Source organism: Carcharodon carcharias, chromosome 9 (genome assembly GCF_017639515.1).
Source record: "Carcharodon carcharias isolate sCarCar2 chromosome 9, sCarCar2.pri, whole genome shotgun sequence".
In the NCBI taxonomy this organism is placed as follows: Eukaryota; Metazoa; Chordata; class Chondrichthyes; order Lamniformes; family Lamnidae; genus Carcharodon; species Carcharodon carcharias.
In genome coordinates, this window is record NC_054475.1 from 25,968,649 (window position 1) to 25,987,078 (window position 18,430).

The 18,430-nt window shown below is 40.3% G+C and overlaps 1 protein-coding gene across 1 annotated transcript in view; it reads right to left on the reverse strand.

Annotated features, from left to right (window-relative positions):
- LOC121281847 (SRSF protein kinase 1-like) overlaps positions 1 to 18,430 on the reverse strand; it is an 85,109-nt gene that overhangs the window by 30,371 nt on the left and 36,308 nt on the right. The window contains exon 3 of the mRNA XM_041194899.1: positions 2,121 to 2,239. Coding sequence (XP_041050833.1) covers positions 2,121 to 2,239 — 119 coding nt within the window. The remainder of the gene's footprint in view (positions 1 to 2,120; positions 2,240 to 18,430) is intronic.

Genomic DNA, 18,430 nt, shown 5'->3' on the forward strand with positions numbered 1-18,430 from the left:
AGGGTCAGATGATGAAACCTATGCAGTATTAATGCAAGATCCTGGATACCATATACTTTTAAAAAAAAAATCAACTGTATGAGCAGATAGGAAGGATCTATTGGCGTTTGCAGTGGAGTCAATAACCAGAGATTTAAAGTATTTTTCAGAAGGATTAGAGGGGAGTTGATTAGAATGTTTGCCCAGAGGGTGCTGTAAGTCTGAAACTCTGTCTGAAAAAGGTAGTAGAGGCAGAAATCCTCAACGCAACTGAAAAGTGCATGGCTATTCACTTGGTATGCTGTAACCTACAGGGCTACAAACCAAAAGCTGGAAATTATGGAAAAGCTGGGATTATGCTAGATAGCTCTTTCGGCTGGCAAAGGCATGATGGCCTGCATGGTCTCCTTCTGCATCCATAAATTTATGTTTTAATGGCCGTCTCATTTTTAAAGATTTCTCAGCTTATCTGCTCCCTTTACATTATTTGTTTAATTTCCATTCTTATACATTCTCCTATTATCACCTCAAAATTTCTCTCCATGAAATTTCATCTGACACTTTCCACACCTGACCAAGCTACTAACCACTTCATCATCGTCCGAAGCCACTTAAAGGGGTCTTCTGCAAATGTTGATATTGTGCTACCAGTAACAAGAGTCCAGATTTTATATATTAACAACACCTGGGGGTCACCACCGGTTACTTTTAGTTCAAAACATCCATTATTCACTGTATCCTTTTGCCATCTTAGGCAAAGCCAGGCTAATTGATTTACAATTAACCAGCCTTTCTCTTTCTACTTATTTAATTGGAGATACTACAAAGGAAACCCTCCCCCCAATCCTCTGGCACACCTTTCAAACCTGTACTGTACAAGTCTTTACTTCCTCTTACTTAGCTCAGCATTCTAGATCAGAGATAATAAGGAAAGGTTGGGGGAAAAAAAACAGATGTTGGCTTGGAATAGACATGTATATGGGGTGTTTGAGACATAAAAATTCCATGTAGGATAGAAATATCAGACATATTATTCAGGGTTAAATGATGGCTCCAGGGAGTGAGGGCATAGGCACAAACCAGTAAATGACAATGTGGCTTGACATCAAACACTTTTTGATGCAAAAAAAATAGACAGGCAGCAACCTTCTACTAGGATAACAGAGGCATAAATTCTGGAATAATTCCAGAGATAATAGTTGTGATGAATGAAGAGGGGCATAGAGAAATTGGAGATTTAGGACTGAGGTGAGGAGAAACTTTTTCACTCTGAAGGTGGTGAATCTGTGGAATTCTCTACCACAGAAGGCTGTGGAGGCCAAGTCACTGAATATATTTAAAAAGGAAATAGATGGACTTCTGGATTCTAAAGGTGTCAAGGAGTATGGGGAGAGTATGGGAGTATGGCATTGAGATAGAGGATCAGTCATGACCATATTGAATGGCAGAGCAAACTCAAAGGGCCAAATGATGAACTCCTGCTCCTATTTTCTGTTTCTATTTTAAATCAGGATAACTGAATGGCTGCCTTGATTTGTACATTGTGATCTCAATGGATCTTGGTAATCTGACATAGAACTTATGTATCAATGAAGCAACAGTACCCAAAGACACCCCTTTGCAAACATTTAGTCCCAGTAAAATCTAAAAGCCGAATTATTTGGTCTTAAATGGGCAGGCCACGTCTGCCACATGGATGATTGCAGAATCCCCAAACAGTTGATTTTCTATGGGGAATGATTTCAGGAAAATGGCATCAAGAAGGTCAATACAAAAGATACGAGGACACCCTAAAAAAGAGCCTTACATACATCTGCATTGCAGACCACCTCTCTTAGGATACGGGGTTTTCCACATCAGCCCACATAGAGGCAAGCAGTGAAATTTAGTTCATCATATTTCAAGGACCATCTACACCAAACTTGCAACATCTGACATGCCCAGAGGAAGGCAAAAGGTGGCAAAGCTCTAGAAGTTCCCCCAAGCACCAACATCAATTGCCAGTTCTGTGGACATCCATACCAAACCTGCATCAGACTCTGTAGCCATTACAGCTTGGACATCCTTGAACAACAAGTCTACCATGATGTTTGGTTTTCATGGGCTGTATTGATATGGCTTGTGGCTATAAATAAACCCACCTTTACAATAGTCACTTGGATCTTCTTGTTCTTCATCATCAGACCCCAAAATTTCATCCTCTGGCTCTTGTGCCTCAGACTCTGTCGTAGTAGGATGGGCTCTTTGTTGAGGCTCAGGCCTGCAAATAATACCCAAGAGTTTATTTGCAAATTACTCCCATGGAGCAATTGCACAGCTACAGTTAAACTGTTTTAAATCTACCAAGTTTTGTTTTTACAACTGATAAACATCAACATTTCTTGTGGTGACTTACTTCCCACAAAATAAATTTATGCCTTAAAAAGTACCACTTTTTTTTAAAAAAAGGAGAGAGTATAGAATGTTAACATTCGGAGGCACTCGTACACAAATTACAGAAAGCTAATGTGCCGATACAGCAAGTAATTAAGAAAGCAAATCGTAGATTAGCCTTTATTGCATGGAATTGCAGTATAAAAGAGGAAATCTAGCTACAATTATATAGGGCTTTGGTGAGATTGTAACTGAAGAACTGCATACAGTTTTGGTCTCCTTACCCAAGGGAGGATAGATTTGCCTGAGGAGATGCAACGAATGTTCACTAGATTGATTCCTGGAATGAGAGGGAAGTCCTGCAAGCAGAAATCGAGTAAAATGGACCTATACCCTCTGTAGTTAAGAACTCGAGGTGGCCTCATTGAAACGAGCAATGCTTAGCATCTATCCTGTGAGGCCACTTAAGGTATTGTTTCCCCTGACTGAAGAATCTAGTCTCAGGATAAGGGGTTGACCACTTTGCACTGGGATGAGGAATGATTTCATCATTCAGCGAATTGTGAATATTTGGAACTCTCTACTTTAAAAAGGGCTATGGGCACTCAGTCATCGAACATATTCAAGATTGAGATCCATAGGTTCTTGGGCATTAACGACATCAAGGGATGTGTGGATGGGGCAGGTAAGTGAGTTGATGTAATTCAGCCATGATTTTATTGATTGCCAAAGCAGGCTTGAGGGGTCATACTCACAGTCCTATTTCTTATATTCTTATGTTCCTAGCTGAAGGCAGACACCACACCTTTACTAGTGTGCTTCTTTTGAAATAATAAAATAATAAAATCGATGCCATTACAAGTATGATTAGTAGATCTGCTGAATTTACAAGTTTTAGCTTGCAATACAATGATACAATGCATTGGAAAACCACAGTAATAAGTTTCAGCTTCAATTACGTTGGTGGATTACCTTGGTGTACCCTTTGAAAAAGAGCATCAATGATAAGAAGCCATTCCCATCTTGGTATTACGTGGTGAAGCATGTTTCTTAGTTGCAGCTGACTGCAGTGTTTCTCATTTTTAATTCAATTTGAATGCGAGCTACTGTATGACATCAAAAAATATAAACTAGCAAAGATTTTTGTTTATTTTTTTCATTGGATGTGGGCATTGTTGGCTAGGCCAGCATTTGCTGCCCATCCCCAATTGCCCCCGAGGAGGTCATGAGTCACCTTCTGAAACCACTGCAGTCCTCGTGGCGTAGGTACAGCCACATGCTGTTAGGGAGGGAGTTCCAGGGTTTTGATCCAGTTACAGTGAAGGAACAACAATATATTTCAGTGTTCTTCAGTGCAAGGCCGGCAAGCAGTGACTGCTCCCACTGACGTTAAGCGAGGCACCCCAGCCAGTGGTGCAGTGCTATCAGAGCGGAGCTCCGGCACCGCCAGCCAGGGCCTGGAGAGCAGAGTGCAGCGGAGTGGGGTCCTCACTTGGGAGGAGGAGGAGATGCTGGCTGTGAGGTCAAGGGCCCCTTAGGAGAGGCTGGCTCCGAGGTCAGTGAGTGAGCCACTGCGGAGCAGAGCCAAAGGTCATGGGATGGGGTGGGACTGAGGGAAGTGTGTGCGTGCATGGGTGGGACTGAGGGTGTGCACCCAAGCGTACGCTACTGAGAGTGAGTGGGGCATCCATTTGTATCCAGGAAATGGGCCCACTGCTTCAGGAGTGAGCCGATCCTGACAGTGGCCTCCACGCAGGAAAACGCCACCTGGCATTTCAATGCAGTTGGTTACTGGAAGTGTTCAAGGGGCAGCTGCCATTGCAGTAGAATGTACCAGGAGTGCACCACCAGCTCATCAGGAGAGAAGCACAATCTGCAGGTAATTCCCTCACTAACACCTGGGGCGTGGCCAAATCAGTCCCATAGAACAATGCACTCTGCTTTTTGATTAATGTCCTTTCCTCCTGTGTGTTACTTGCATTCAGGCAATGGCCTCTATTATAGTAGTTGATGTGGCTCTCACATTGCAGGTTTTTTGCTAAAGTGGCCCTTGCTTGAAAAAATAGTGAAGATTACTGATATAGTTCCAAGTCAGGATAGTGGGTGGCTTGGAGGGGAAGGAGCAGGTGGTGATACTTCCATGCATCTGCTGCCCTTGTCCTTCTAGGTGGTAGAGGTCACAGGCTTGAGGGGTTCTGTCTAAGGAGCCTTGATGAGTTGCTGCAGTGCCTTGGAGATTATACATACTGCTGCCACTGTGCGTCAGTGCTGGTGGGAGTGAATATTTAAGGTGGTGGACAGGGTGCCATTCAAGCGTGCTGCTGTATCCTAGATGGTGTCGAGCTTTGAGTATTGTTGGAGCAGCCTCATCCAGGCAAGTGGAGAGTATTCCATTCACACTCCTGACTTGTGCTTTGTAGATGGTGAACATGTTTTAGGGAGTCAGGAAGCAAGTTACATGCTGCAGAATTCCCAGCTTTTGATCTGTTCTTGTAGCCACAGTATTTATATGGCTGGTCCAGTTCAATTTCTGGTCAGTGGTAACCCCCAGGATGTTGAGAGTGGGGGATTCAGAGATGGTAATGCTATTGAATATCAAGAGGAGGTTGCTAGATTCTCTCTTGTTTGAGGTCATTGCCTTGAACAAATGTTACTTGCCACTAATCAGCCTAAGCCTGAATGTGTGTCAATTCTTGCTGCATTTAGAGACAAACTGCTTCAGCATCTGAGGAGTCACAAATGGTGAACATTGTATAAATCATCACCAAAAATTCCCCCTTCTTAACTCATGATGGAAAGGGTTTTTATTTTTATTCGTCACTGGCTCAGCCAGCATTTAATGCCCATCCCTACTTGCCCTTGAGAAAATGGTGGTGAGCTGCCTCCATGAACCACTGCAGTCCATGCAGTGTAGGTACATCCACAGTGCTGTTAGGAAGGGAGTTCCAGGATTTTGACCCAGTGACATTGGAGGAAGGGCGATATATTTCCAAGTCAGGAATGTGTGGGGTTTGGAGGGGAACTTCCAGATCGTGGTGTTCCCATGACTCTGCTGCCCTTGTCCTTCTAGATAGTAGCTGTCATGGGTTTGGAAGGTGCTGTCTAAGGAGGGTTGGTGGGATCCTGCAGTGCATCTTGTAGATGGTACATACTGAGGGAGTGAATGTTTGAGGATGGGGTGCCAATCAAGTGGGCTGCTTTGTCGCTGTCAAGCTTCGAGTGTTGTTGGAGTTGCACTCATCCAGGCAGCTGCTTCAGCCTGGTCTTTCACACCGATGTGCTGGGCTCCTCTATTATTAAGGATAGGGATCTCTGTGGAGCCTCCTCATCCGGTTAGTTGTAATTGCCCAACACTATTCACAAATTCTTTTAAAAACTCTGTACCTTGGTACTAAACTGTTTACGTACTGTATGTGAAGCAGTAAATCAATCTAGTGCAGGCACAACCTGCATTAAATACATTCACAATTCAAGCAAGGCATCTTTGCCCTAGTTTATCATTTTAATTTCAAGCAAGAGCATCTAAATTACAGTATTCATTTCACCAAGAGTAAAGGCAACAATATCTGCTCTATGCAAATACATAGCCACAATAAGAGTGTTTATTTCCACCTCCATGACATCATCCAACTCCACCCCTGCTTCAGCTCAACTGAGGCTGAAGCCTTCATCCATGCCTTCGTTACCGTTACACTTGATTATTCCAACACAGTTATGACTGGCCTCCCATCTCCACTCTTCATAAACTTTAGCTCATCTAAAAAAGCACCAAATCCCTTTCACCCATCACCCATGCTCGCTGAGCCACATTTGCTCAATCTCCATTTTAAAATTCTCAACTTCATTTTCAAATGCCTCAATGTCCTCGTTCCTCCTCCTCTAACTTCCAACTGTTCTGCAACAATCATTTTTTTAAAAAATGATTTGTTCATGGGATGTGAGCGTCGCTGTCTAAAACAACATTTATTGCCCACCCCAAATGCCCTTGAGTTGGTGGTGAGTTGAATTTTTGAACTACTGCAGTCCATGTGATGTAGGAACACCCGCAGTGCTGTTAGAAAGCGAGTTCCAGTAATTTCACCCAACATCAGTAAAGGAACGGCAAGATATTTCCAAGTCAGGATGGTGAGTGGCTTGGAGGGGAACTTGCAGCTGATGGGGTAGCGTTGCATCTGCTACCCTTGTCCTTCCAGGTGGTAGAAGGCTCGGGGTTTGGAAGATGCCATCAAAAGGAGCCTTGAGTCACAGCAATGCATTTTGTAGATGGTACACACTGCTGCCACTGAGTCAGTGGTGGATGGGGTGCCAATCAAACAGGCTGCTATGTCCTGGATAGCGTCAAGCTTCTTGAATGTCGATGGAGCTGCACTCATCGAGGCAAGTGGAGTATTTGCACTCCTCCAATTCTGGCCTCTTCCACTTCCCAACTTTAATTGCTCCATCATTGGCAGCCATGCCTGCAACTGTCAAGGTCCAAAGTTCAAATTCCCTCCCGAAACCCCTCCACTTTGATAACCTCCTTCAAGATGCTCCTATGAAGTGCCTCGAGACATTTGATTATATTAAACGTATTTACATGAACACATTGAACCACTTCCTTTAGAAGCGCAATTGAAATTTTAATATTTTATTCTTAACTATCTAGTGATATGGTAATAAAGCAGAATTAAACCCTAACGTTAGATTGTTGATACTCTAAAACATTTGGGGCATGCAGAGTAACTTACCTAATTTCCACAAAAACTAATCCAGTTATTCATGGAGGTGGAAATAGACACTCTTATTGCGGCTATGTATTTGCATAGAGCAGATATTGTTGTCTTTACTCTCGGTGAAATGAATACTGTAATTTAGATGCTCTTGCATCTAGTTATTCCTAAATCATCACTTGAAACATTTAATACATCAACTATTATACATCTCTAAATACTCACAAATCTAAACTTTTATAGAAGCTGCATCCAACAAGATGATAATAGAATAGCAAGTACTGTTATGTTTATTGGTTACAAACTGCTTCATAAAATGCATAAGCACAATTCCCTTCCATTGCATGGTATTCTGATCAGACTAAAAACATATCTGCTCAGAGGTCTCTAAATAATCCCTTTATTCCACCATTCCTAGAATATAAAATCTTATGAGAAACTAGCTGCACAGCACCACCCAACCAGAAGTGCAACATTTCCAGCCACTGCAAAGTGCAACTAAAAAATTTAAATTATTCCAAGTTACTGAGCATGTCTAAGGACAACATGCTGCTTTTTGTTAAAAAAAGGCTATACTTTTCTTCACTCTCCAAAAAGATCTGTTATATTTCAATAATTTCACAAGCAAGTCTTCTTTTATTACCACAGGTGAAAAATCTAACCTGGAAGTACAATGGTTAAATTAATGAAAGACCATCTTAAGGAGACCAAAAAAGAAAAGCAATTTTGAAACCAATGATTCATTTGCAAGCAATATGTATAAGTGTTCTGGGAACAGTACATGCACTTTGCTTTCTTCTTCCTAGATGCTAAAATGTACATAGGAAGCATCAATTTTTATTAGGTCACTTGCGAGGTTTAAAAATTGTGCATTTGATAGTTTAAAAGTTAATCAAAGCTTGCTGCAAAAAGGTATGTAAGCAAATAACTGCCTTCAAGGTGAAAAGTCCTCAATTGGGACAAATGAGATTTGCTGCACCAAAGACCTTGGGTTATCATAGAAACATCCTTGGCCTTCAAGGCTGTTGGCTCACCTATAGGCGAATCTATTTTCCGACATTACTAACTTTATTCTAAATCAAAATCACTGGAGAACAGCCAACAACGTTTAGTAGCTTAAATTGCTACAACATGCTTATAGTTAGTAAACTGGGATTCACTCAATTCAGACTCTTAAAAGAAATGGCTGCAGGGAGATTATGGATATTTGATTGTAATCTTCCATCATTACCTCTATTCTGGAAAGGTCCCAAAGGATTAGAAAGTCGCAAATGTAATGCCACAATTCAAGGAAACTAAAGGCCAGTTAGCCTAACAACTGTCATTGGGAAAAAACTGGAACCCATTAAGGAAGCAGTATTTAGAAGATCATAAAACCATTTTGACTCTGCTTGATTGTATGAAAGGGGAATTCTATTTGATAAATTTATTAGAACTCTGAGGATGTAACAAGGTGGTGGATAAAGGGGAAAAGCAGTGGATGTAGTGTATTTGGATTTCTAAAAGGTAGTCATTAAAGGTACCACATTAAAAAAAGCTTTCTGCACAACCCTTAGTTTTAGGGATAATATATTAGCATTGGATAGAGAATTTGCTGACTAACAGGAAACAGGATAAAAGGGTTACTTTCAGGTTGACAAACTGTAACTAGTGGGATGCCACAAGGATCAGTGCTGCGGCCTCTACTATTTATAACCTATATTAATGACTTGGATGAAGCCAGGGTGTATTATATCCAAATGTATTGACAATACAAATATAGGTGGCGGAGGACACAAAAGGGCCTTCAAATGGATATAGATAGGTTAAGTGAGTGGGCAAAAATTTGGCAGATGGGGTATAATGTGGGAAAATGTGAGATTGGCTGCTTTGGTAGGAATAATAGAAAAACATACTATGCAAATAGAAAGAAATAACAGAATGCTGCAGTGGAGGGTTCTGGGTATCCTCATATACGAAACAAAAAATTAGCATGCAAATGCAGCAATTAATTAAAGGCAAATGGAATGCTGGCCTTTATTGTAAGGGGATGAAGTAGTCTTACTACAACTGCACAGCGCATTGCTGAGACCACACCTAGAATATAAAGAATAGAAAAACAGCATATTATTTAAAGGGAGACAGACTACAGAGGAGAGATCTGGGTGCCCTGGTGTATGAATCACAAAAGAAAATATGCAGGTACAGCAAGTGATTAGGAAGGAAAGTGGAATGTTGGCGCTTATTGCAAGGGGAATGGAATATAAAAGCAGAGAAGTTCTGCTACAGTTGTACAGGGCATTGGTGAGACCATGTCAAGATTCCTTATTTAAGAGAAACACAAAATTACATTTGAAGCAGCTCAGAGAAGGTTCACTTGACAGATTCCTGGAATGAGTGGTTATCTTATGAAGAAAGGTTGGACAAGTTGGAACTGTATCCATTGGAGTTTACAAAAATGAGGTGAACTTACTGAAACATACAAGTTCCTGAGGGGTTTAACAGACTGGATGCTGAGATGATAGTTCCCCTTGTGGGGAAGACCAGAACCAGGGGACAGTTTAAAAATGAGGGGTCTCCCATGTTAAGACAGGGATGAAGAGAAAGTTTTTTCTCAAGAGCGTCGTGAAGCGGTAGGACTCTCTTCCCCGGAAAGTGGTGAAGGCAGGGTCATTGAATATTTTGAAGGCAGAGGCAGATAGATTCTTGACTAACAAAGGAGTCAAAGGGGTATCAGGAACAGGCAGAAAATAGCATTGAGGCCACAATCAGTTCAGCCATGACATTAATGAATGGTGGAGCAGGCTCAAGGGGCTTAATGGCCTACTCCTGCTTCTAATTCACGTTCATATGTAGCACTGCATACAGCTTTGGTTTTCTTTTTTAAGGATTTGCATTGCAGGCAACTAGGTTGATTCTTAGAATGAACAGGTTGTCTTAGAAGAAAGGTTGAGCAGCTTGGGCCTGTGCTCACTGGAGTTTAAATGATTTAAAGGTGATCTTATTGACACATAAGATTCTGAGGGGGCCTGAAAGGATATATGCTGAGAGGGTGTTTTCCCTAGTGGGGGAATCTGGAGTTGTGGACACAGTTTCTGTAAAGGGGTCTCCTATTTAAGGAGATAAGGAATTTCTTTTCTCAGAGGCTTGTGAATCTTTGGAATTCTCGACCCCAGAGAGCTGTGGAGGCCAAGTCATTTAATATCTTCTAGGTTGAGGCAGATAGATTTTTGAACTGCAGGGGAGCCAAGGGTTATGACAAAAAGGCAGGAATGTAGAGTTGAGGTCAAGATCAGAGTAGCTTATGATCTTGTTGAATGGCAAAGCAGGCTCAAGATGCCGCATGGCCAACACAGCTTCTATATATGCTTTTCTTCAGAGAACATTCATATCATGCACCATAGCATAACTTACATATATTTAATGTCCTGCCTTACAGATGTGTATGAGTTTATTTGCTACCCTATCTTGCCAGCTGACCATGAAGCAAGCTGACAGAAAATGGTGAATACAGGGAGACAGAACAAAACATCCCTAATTATCTTCCAAGCAGTTCTGTATTGTAGAACCAGGTCCTCTAGACCTAAATTAAAAGGTTCAAAATTTAATTCACAAAAGATGATTTTCAACCCTTCACAATCTTAGAAACTTGTAGCAGCAAAGTCAGACATTACCACAGTAAACATGAAAGTTGTGCTGTAAATTCACTGGCTTATAAAATCAAGAGTGCAGAAAACTAACCTTTCAGCAATGCTCTCCAATAGCTTAGATACCTCACAATTATAGATTGGTATAATCTTCATTCTTCTGTTTCTTTCACCTCTAACCTCTTAAATACAAAAATTGTGTCATTCCATTGCAGGCAGGGAACTAGGGCAGGGAAAACTGAAGGGGAGACATTAGTCTCTGATGACCCCTTTGAAGAAAATTTTCACCTGTCATTTATGCAGCAGAATAAATTAGGCAGTACTTGCAATTTTGCTCTAGTCAAACTTTAAAGAACACAACCATACTGCAGAAAAATTTATACAAGGCAATTGCAAATATGAGACCCAATTAGGTAAACCAAAGACAGACTTCTAAAGTAGAAATGTCACTAATACTGCCGCATTATGTTGAATAAAAGTAAATTGTGTACAATTATGATTAACGTGATAGGTTAAAATGTGGTAATCATTCTTGGAAGAATAGTTTATTTAAAAAATCAAGCACAATGATTCGTAAGAGTATTAAGCTTGACAGTGCAGTGAGGGAAACTAAAACATGGTACAATTGAGACCGATTCACTCTAGGATTTATGACTTGCCAAACATTTTCAGCCTGACATTACTATCCTTTTTCCTGGTTTCCCCCACCCATATATCATTACTCTTCATTTAGTGTGGTATCAGAAATAATAATAAAACAAACTGCATGAAATTTCTCAGCAGGTAAGTCTCCCACTCAAACAGTACTTTAAAGTGTACAGAAAAAAAACACGACTTTGTAAAAACCAGTATTTTTTGCTTTTATATTGGAGGACAGTAGTCTTCAGGAATTCAGCAATTCTCTTCAGTAGGTAGTGCAACCAGTTTAGAACATGTTCATAATTTCTTTATTTCAGTTCCAAACAAAGTTATTTCATGCAGCTCTTTGGTTCTAGAGGAGCTGGATCATTTCTATTAATTAATTAGAATTTTTCAAGCAGTGAGTCTAGATAAGATCTGCCAATGTCAAATGGCAGATGCTTCCTCCCCTCAGTGACTTTAAATCCAGCGTTAATAAACAAATTCCTTCCTATTTATGCATACATGTATGAACCTTGAAGCATAAACCTGCACAAAGCAGCACTAAAAGTTAAAATCTAAATTTAGATTACCACTATCATTTTTTTCAATTTGATTTTTTTAAATTTAAAAAATGCACTTGCTTTGAAAATTAGATTGCTACAGCATTGCGTTCTGAAGCATTACCACCTCAAATGGTCCAGAATATTTCATGGTTCAAGTAACTGGAGATTTTATTGTACCTTGTGCGATCTAGACATGGTCATAACAGCAAAATGTGATTTTTCTGGAATTTTGCAGCATTTGTATTTTTTTTTACAAAGGCCACTGGAAGTAAGCAGTGTGATGTTTTCACCTGTTTGTCTGTCTGTAAACTATATATCTCAAAAAAACTAATGGACAGATTTCAATGAAACATGGTACACATATAGGAAAACAAATAGGGTATGGCCCAAGGAAGAGCTGATTAGTTTTTGGTGAAGTTGCAGGCCCAAATCCTGTAATTGTTTTTTTTTAAAGAATTTGTAAGCATCGAAAGGGCAAACTATTTTTTTTGGAAAAGTATATTGTGGGTTGCTCTAAAGAGAATGTTGCTGATTGGTTGTGAATGTTGTGGGTTGGACTCAGCTGCTGTGATGAATTTCTTACAGCTGCTAAAGTGTGAGGAGAGTTTTTAAACAGCAGATTGTTGGACGTGGATTGGCCTGGAGCCTCCTCAGTGAGATGGAAGCTCTGAATAAAAAGATTTTTCTTCACCTTTGTAGTTACAGAGCATCAACCAGGCAGGGAAAAGCCTCAAGGAAGAGCTGCGTGAATTTAATAATGCCCAGTTAACACAGATTGGCAGAGGTATGCGCTCTGAAAGCCCTCTTCATTTGTTTGATTATGCTTTCACCTCATTTCCTATAGGTAAAGACTCAAGCTAGGGAACAGTGCCTGATTCACATTAACATCTCTTTATATGCAAGTCTAGACAGGGAGCACCAATGGGCTATTCAAAACCCTGAAAGATGAAAGAGACACATGGTTAGTCAAGCTCAATCTTATCTTCAGTTAGTCAAAACGCTTACTTTTTTTTTTAGGACCAGCTGTTGATATCAGAAGAGGGCACCCCAGTGAAATATCCCATCTCTAACCTTAAATAACCCCAACGTTACCACCACTGGCAAAAGACCAGAGTCAAATTTGAGATGATCAGTATTACATCAGACAGTCTACACAGTGGATGGAATAGCCCAGTCACGCAAGTCTATAATCTGACCCAATCCACTGAATGCAGAATTAATCCTACACATGGCATAATTTTGCAGATGTGCTTTAGTTTGTACACGTGAGTTACATTTGAGTACAGAAGAATCTTGATATCTACTTGAGCAAGTCAATAAGTGGGCAAGAAATCTTCCATTTTAACAAACATGAAAAATTTCTGCAAGATACCAGCAAAGGAGCTGAAGATTGAGAGTTCACTTCTTTTTAAAACCTTTCAGCATTGAACTTTAGTTTGACTAAGAAAGTAACTATCTAGTGCGCATGAACGTGGGTTGCAAAGGTCCTTTTTAAATATTTCTTTTTACATCTTCGCCTGGGTAAGTTTCCAACTCAATAAAAACCAATTCCTTTTTGTTTTAAACTCAAGAAAGCCTAGTTTCTTTACAACCAGCACATAAATGGTTAAGCACAGACAGTGAATACCATCATCCTTCTAAATTCCCAAAAATCCTGTTATAGTCAAGACTTGGAGCAGTAGGATAGGGGTGTCATTTGTACCCTTCCTCACGTGGCCATAACAACATTTATTTTTCAAAAATCTTGTAACCTACCTGGTGGTTCCGCTACAGCAAATGAAGGGAGAAAGTTAATATTTCTAGACTGAAATTTGTTGATGCAAACCAAATAGTATTTTAAATTATTTAACGAGGCTTTAAAGCTTCATCTTTGCCATCACCTAAGTTCCTGTTTACTGCTCTAATTAGTCACCCACTCAGTGCTCATGGCCTCTAGCTCAATGATCAAAATTCCAATATTTTGAACTAAACATTGATCCACCTCACCCCTCCACCAAAATAAAAATCTTCAAACTGAGTTTATCCTAATCATGTTCACCACACTGCTGCCACTTCAGATACAATTTATGTTCTCAGCATCATGTAGACATTTTATGTTTTCATCCAATGTGTGCTTCTAATGTCAAAGCATATTAAACAAATGTTCAATAATGCAAATTATAATGTGCCAACAATTCGGCATCCCCTTTTGTGGCGCAGAAAAGAAAGCAATATTAAGGACACACGACTTGCATCTGGATAGCGACAATCTATAATAATGCTTGACTACCCCCACCCCCCACCCCTGCATGAAATAAAATTGACAAGCTTGCAACACAGCTAAAAATAAATACAATACATAGAACCAACAAAACGCTAATGACCAGGGAACCAGAACAAATTGATCAATGAATGTACTAGAATCAACCGACAAAAATAGCTATGTCGGCATATCAAGGCTGCATTCTTCCCTCCCAGGGAATAAACCCAATAAAAGCAAGCTCACGTAGCCTTTTTCTAACAAGCACACAAAAGCTTAGCAGTTTTGCACACCTGCTTGTGACTAGTAAGGTTAGTGCTTACATGGAAATGTGAACACTTTATCAAAACACTGCTTTCCCCACAGTATACCTGATCAGAATATCAATTCTCTGGTAATGCTAAAAAAAAGCAGCCATGAAGAGAGATATTACGGGAAGCCGCAACTATAAACCAATATCCATTTTACTTCGTATTTCCCATAAAATCACTTACAATCTATTTGCATAATTATCTAAAAGAAACAAATGCTGGCAATTAAAAAGGTTCTGTCCCATTTAATATCATAATTTGAACAAGCTGTACAAAAGCTTCAACTTTACAGCATTTTAAAATGGTTAACTTACATACAATTTATAATACCTGCATGAAGCTCTGATACCCATTGACAATGGCAACCCTGAAGTCAGATCAGAGATTCTCTGTAAAGCCATCGACAAATTTTGAGCTGCCTCTGCCAGGGTGCACTGCAGGCAGTGATCAGCTTTCGAACTGCCAGTCTTCCAAAAGCACAAGCAGCAAATACTCCACCACCTAGCTGCAGAAAGACTATACTGCAATGCAGGTGAGCACGCTTAAAGTTTAACACCAACCATTTTATTTGCATTTATTTGAGACACAAGCATTATATGGTGGAAGAAATACATCCCATCATCATATTAAAATAGCCAAATGAAAATGCTGAGATGGGTAATGCAGTGTATTGCACTCTTGAATTTGGACTGATTTATTTTTTGTGAGGAGGGCCCTTGCAGCATTACCTTCTCTCAAGTGGCCACCTCATACCTCAATGCACTTGCACACAAGTGCGTAGTGGGTGCTCTGCTCTGGGAAAAAGCCCAGCACACGACTCCAATTATCCTGGAACGAGAGCCCAGGTTGGTGTGGCCATTTTTTGTGGCAGCCAGGGCGCATTCTGGATGATGTCGTCTGCCCTCAGCTGCACTCTTGCCCTCCCATGCAGGTGCTGGCCAACTAACTGAAGGGCTAGGGGAGCCGTGATGGCGGAGTGAGGAGGCCAGGAGGAGGAGCGGTGGTTTCAGCAAGGCCCAGTGCAGCTGGATTGTAAGGTAGGGCCAAGAGGAAGCATATATTACTACTTTCGCAGCCCCCCTGAGCTCGTCCTCAGCGATATTAATCTCCAAACCTCCCATGCCCCCGGGTGAGTGAGTGCTGGTAAAAGACTGTAGCAGGACGTAAACTAGGAGGGTATAGGAAGGGTCAGAGATGGGGCAGATGCAGTTTAATTCAGAAAAAAAAGTGTGAATGTGTTACAAGAAGTCCGATTGCTCTTTGGAAGACTGGCTAAAAGGGGTTATCTTTGCTCCAACAGAGTTAGGAAATGTTGGAAATGTTCAACACATCTGGCTGCATCAGTGCATAGAGGAAACAAGAGGTCGGAAACCCCTCGCAAGAACTAGTAGAGGTCGTGGACCCAAGGTGTTGACTCTGTTTCTTTCTCCACGGATGCTGCCTAGCCTACTGAGTATTTCCATCTGTAGTACTTTGCTCTCATATTATATATTCCACATCGGGTCTATGTTTCAATTTAAAAATCAGAAAATATTTATCACAATACAAAAAAAAGTGTAATTTTGCAGTTAAAAAGGGCCTACTTGTGTGAATAGAATAGAATATTATTGCAGGTCAATTGGTTGGTGCTAACTTACTGGAAAGTTTGCCATTTTAACTCCTGGTTTCAACTCCAAGAGTAATGTACCAATAGAATTTGTCACTATTAGTACAAGATGTTCTCATTTCTACATGGGATTGTTGTTTGCAGTTCTTCTAAGGTTCAGGTTTTTTGGATGTTGCTGCCTAAATATTGCATAGGACCAGGTTCAAATAAGCAAGAGTTGGTTGCATAATATGACCACGCTGTGTGTAATTGTCTGACAAAGCCATGGTTGTAAAGTATATCATACTGAAACTTAAGCTTTTGATGGGCTTTATAAATAGGGGAAGAGAGTGCACAAACCAAGAAGTTTTGTTAAACCTATTTAAAACTGCCCCCACCGTGACTATGGCTCCCAACTGGGTGCCCAGAAAGGATGTAAGGGGGAGAGTTAATGGTTGCGGGTGGGAAGAAGTGGGGATAGGAGGCCCAGAAGTAAGAAAAGCATCAGGGCCTATGGTTTCTCTTCCTGGACCTGCTACTGGGCTGTCAGACAGGTTGCTAATCAAGTAGTAAGGGAGGCACTGCTGGAGTGTTGGCCTTCATCAGGACACTTGTGTGCTTCAACAGCCAACAAAGTATAGCACTGAAGAATTCTGAGCAGAAGTTTTCCACCCTCTAATTTATAACTAGCAGCTTGTTTACTTACACTGTGAGGATAAGAAGCAACCAAAGGTGGGACATAAAGCAACGGAAAAGAATTTACAGGCCGAGTCAAAGAAACAGCTCAGACAAGGAACTGGGGTGTGGCAAATCATCTCCAGAGTTATCTCAGCTTTTCAACCAATGAGCTTTTAAATGGAACTAAATAAAGACTTACAATATCTGTGCTGTGATTGATTAGCGTGATTGATCAGTATAATTGATCAATAAGCTAAGAATCTGCCTCATCTTCCATATATTTCCACCTCTTGATTGCATGCCTTTGACCCTCACCGAGTGCCAGATTATTAGAATAACTAATATTTATAGCTTTTCTTTCATATAGAGAGTTCAATGCTTTACAGAGCGAAGGGAGAAAAAGCAAATGAAACAGGAGGGAAAACGTTGGAACGAAAAAACCTCTTTGGTGACATTTCTGAAAGTGGAGGGGGAGGATAGCAAGTTATACTTAGGAGGATGTACACATCCTGCTGAGGAAAGAGTTCCCTCGGCTTCAAGTGCCCTCTGGTACTTTGTACAAGTAGCCATTCTTAATATACAAGCATAGATGGTGCAAAGTTAGTTAGTTATTGGGTTTGAGAACAAACATGGATGACTCTTTTAAAAAAAAAAGCGCACAAACTTGCTTTGAGGAGTAACTGGATAACAGGTCAGGTGCAAAAATCCCAGCCATTCCATCCCCCACCTCACAAACCCTGTAATTGCAGAGACCAATTGTACTGCCCCAACTGCCTTAAGCTAACCTTGACAAATTGAGACTAGACACTTTCCCCAAACAAATAGTTATTATTCTGGGCTGTTGCCATTGTGCACAGACAGATAATTGTTCCTAGTGTCTGACTCAAGAACATTTTTGGCAGAGACCTGGAAACAGGTAATGGTTTCTGATTTCTTGACATTGGAATGGTAAATTCAAAAAAAATGGATAGGAAGTCACTCAAAAGTGAATTCTTGTGGCTTCAGAATAAGGAGATGAACTGTCAACATAAAATGGTGAATCAAGTTTGAGAAACCCGTCTCAAAAGACAGGCTTTTGATTCCTGAAATGAATAAGCTAAATATATAATCTGACCTAGTTTTTAAGGAATTGAGTTTAGAACATTAAAGTCAGCGTTAGTTGTTTTAAACAAGCAATTCTTACCCAAATATAATAGTAAATTTGGAATAAGTACTACATCTTGCTCCAACAATTTTTTTTATTGATAATTCCTATGTATTCTAATCTGATCAAATGTAGCTGATTTTACAAAACTAAAAGTAGTACAGGGTATTGTATTTACATATTTAAAAGTGACCACAAAGGTTCAAGTCATTAGTAATTAAAATTTCAATATTCTTATATTTAAAAGGAACTTTTAGTATGCAAGAAGAGGGAAAGTATAAATCCAAATTCAAAAAATAGCTTTGCTTCGGAAAGGAATTCTGGATGCACAATTGCAGTGGTTATATTCAATGTTTTCCTTCTTGCATTACACAGATGCATGCATGAACAAAAACAAATTTTAAACACAGCCACTAGTAGAATGAACAAAGCAAAAACATTATTCACAGTAATGGAAGCACCCCATGGAACAGAAATGTGACATCAGTACTTGCCTTCTTTGCCCTATTCCTGCCAAAATTAGCTCACGTTGGAACATGAAATCTATCAGCTCATCATCCACATCAAAGTTAAATTGCAGTGATCCATTACAATCAGGTGCC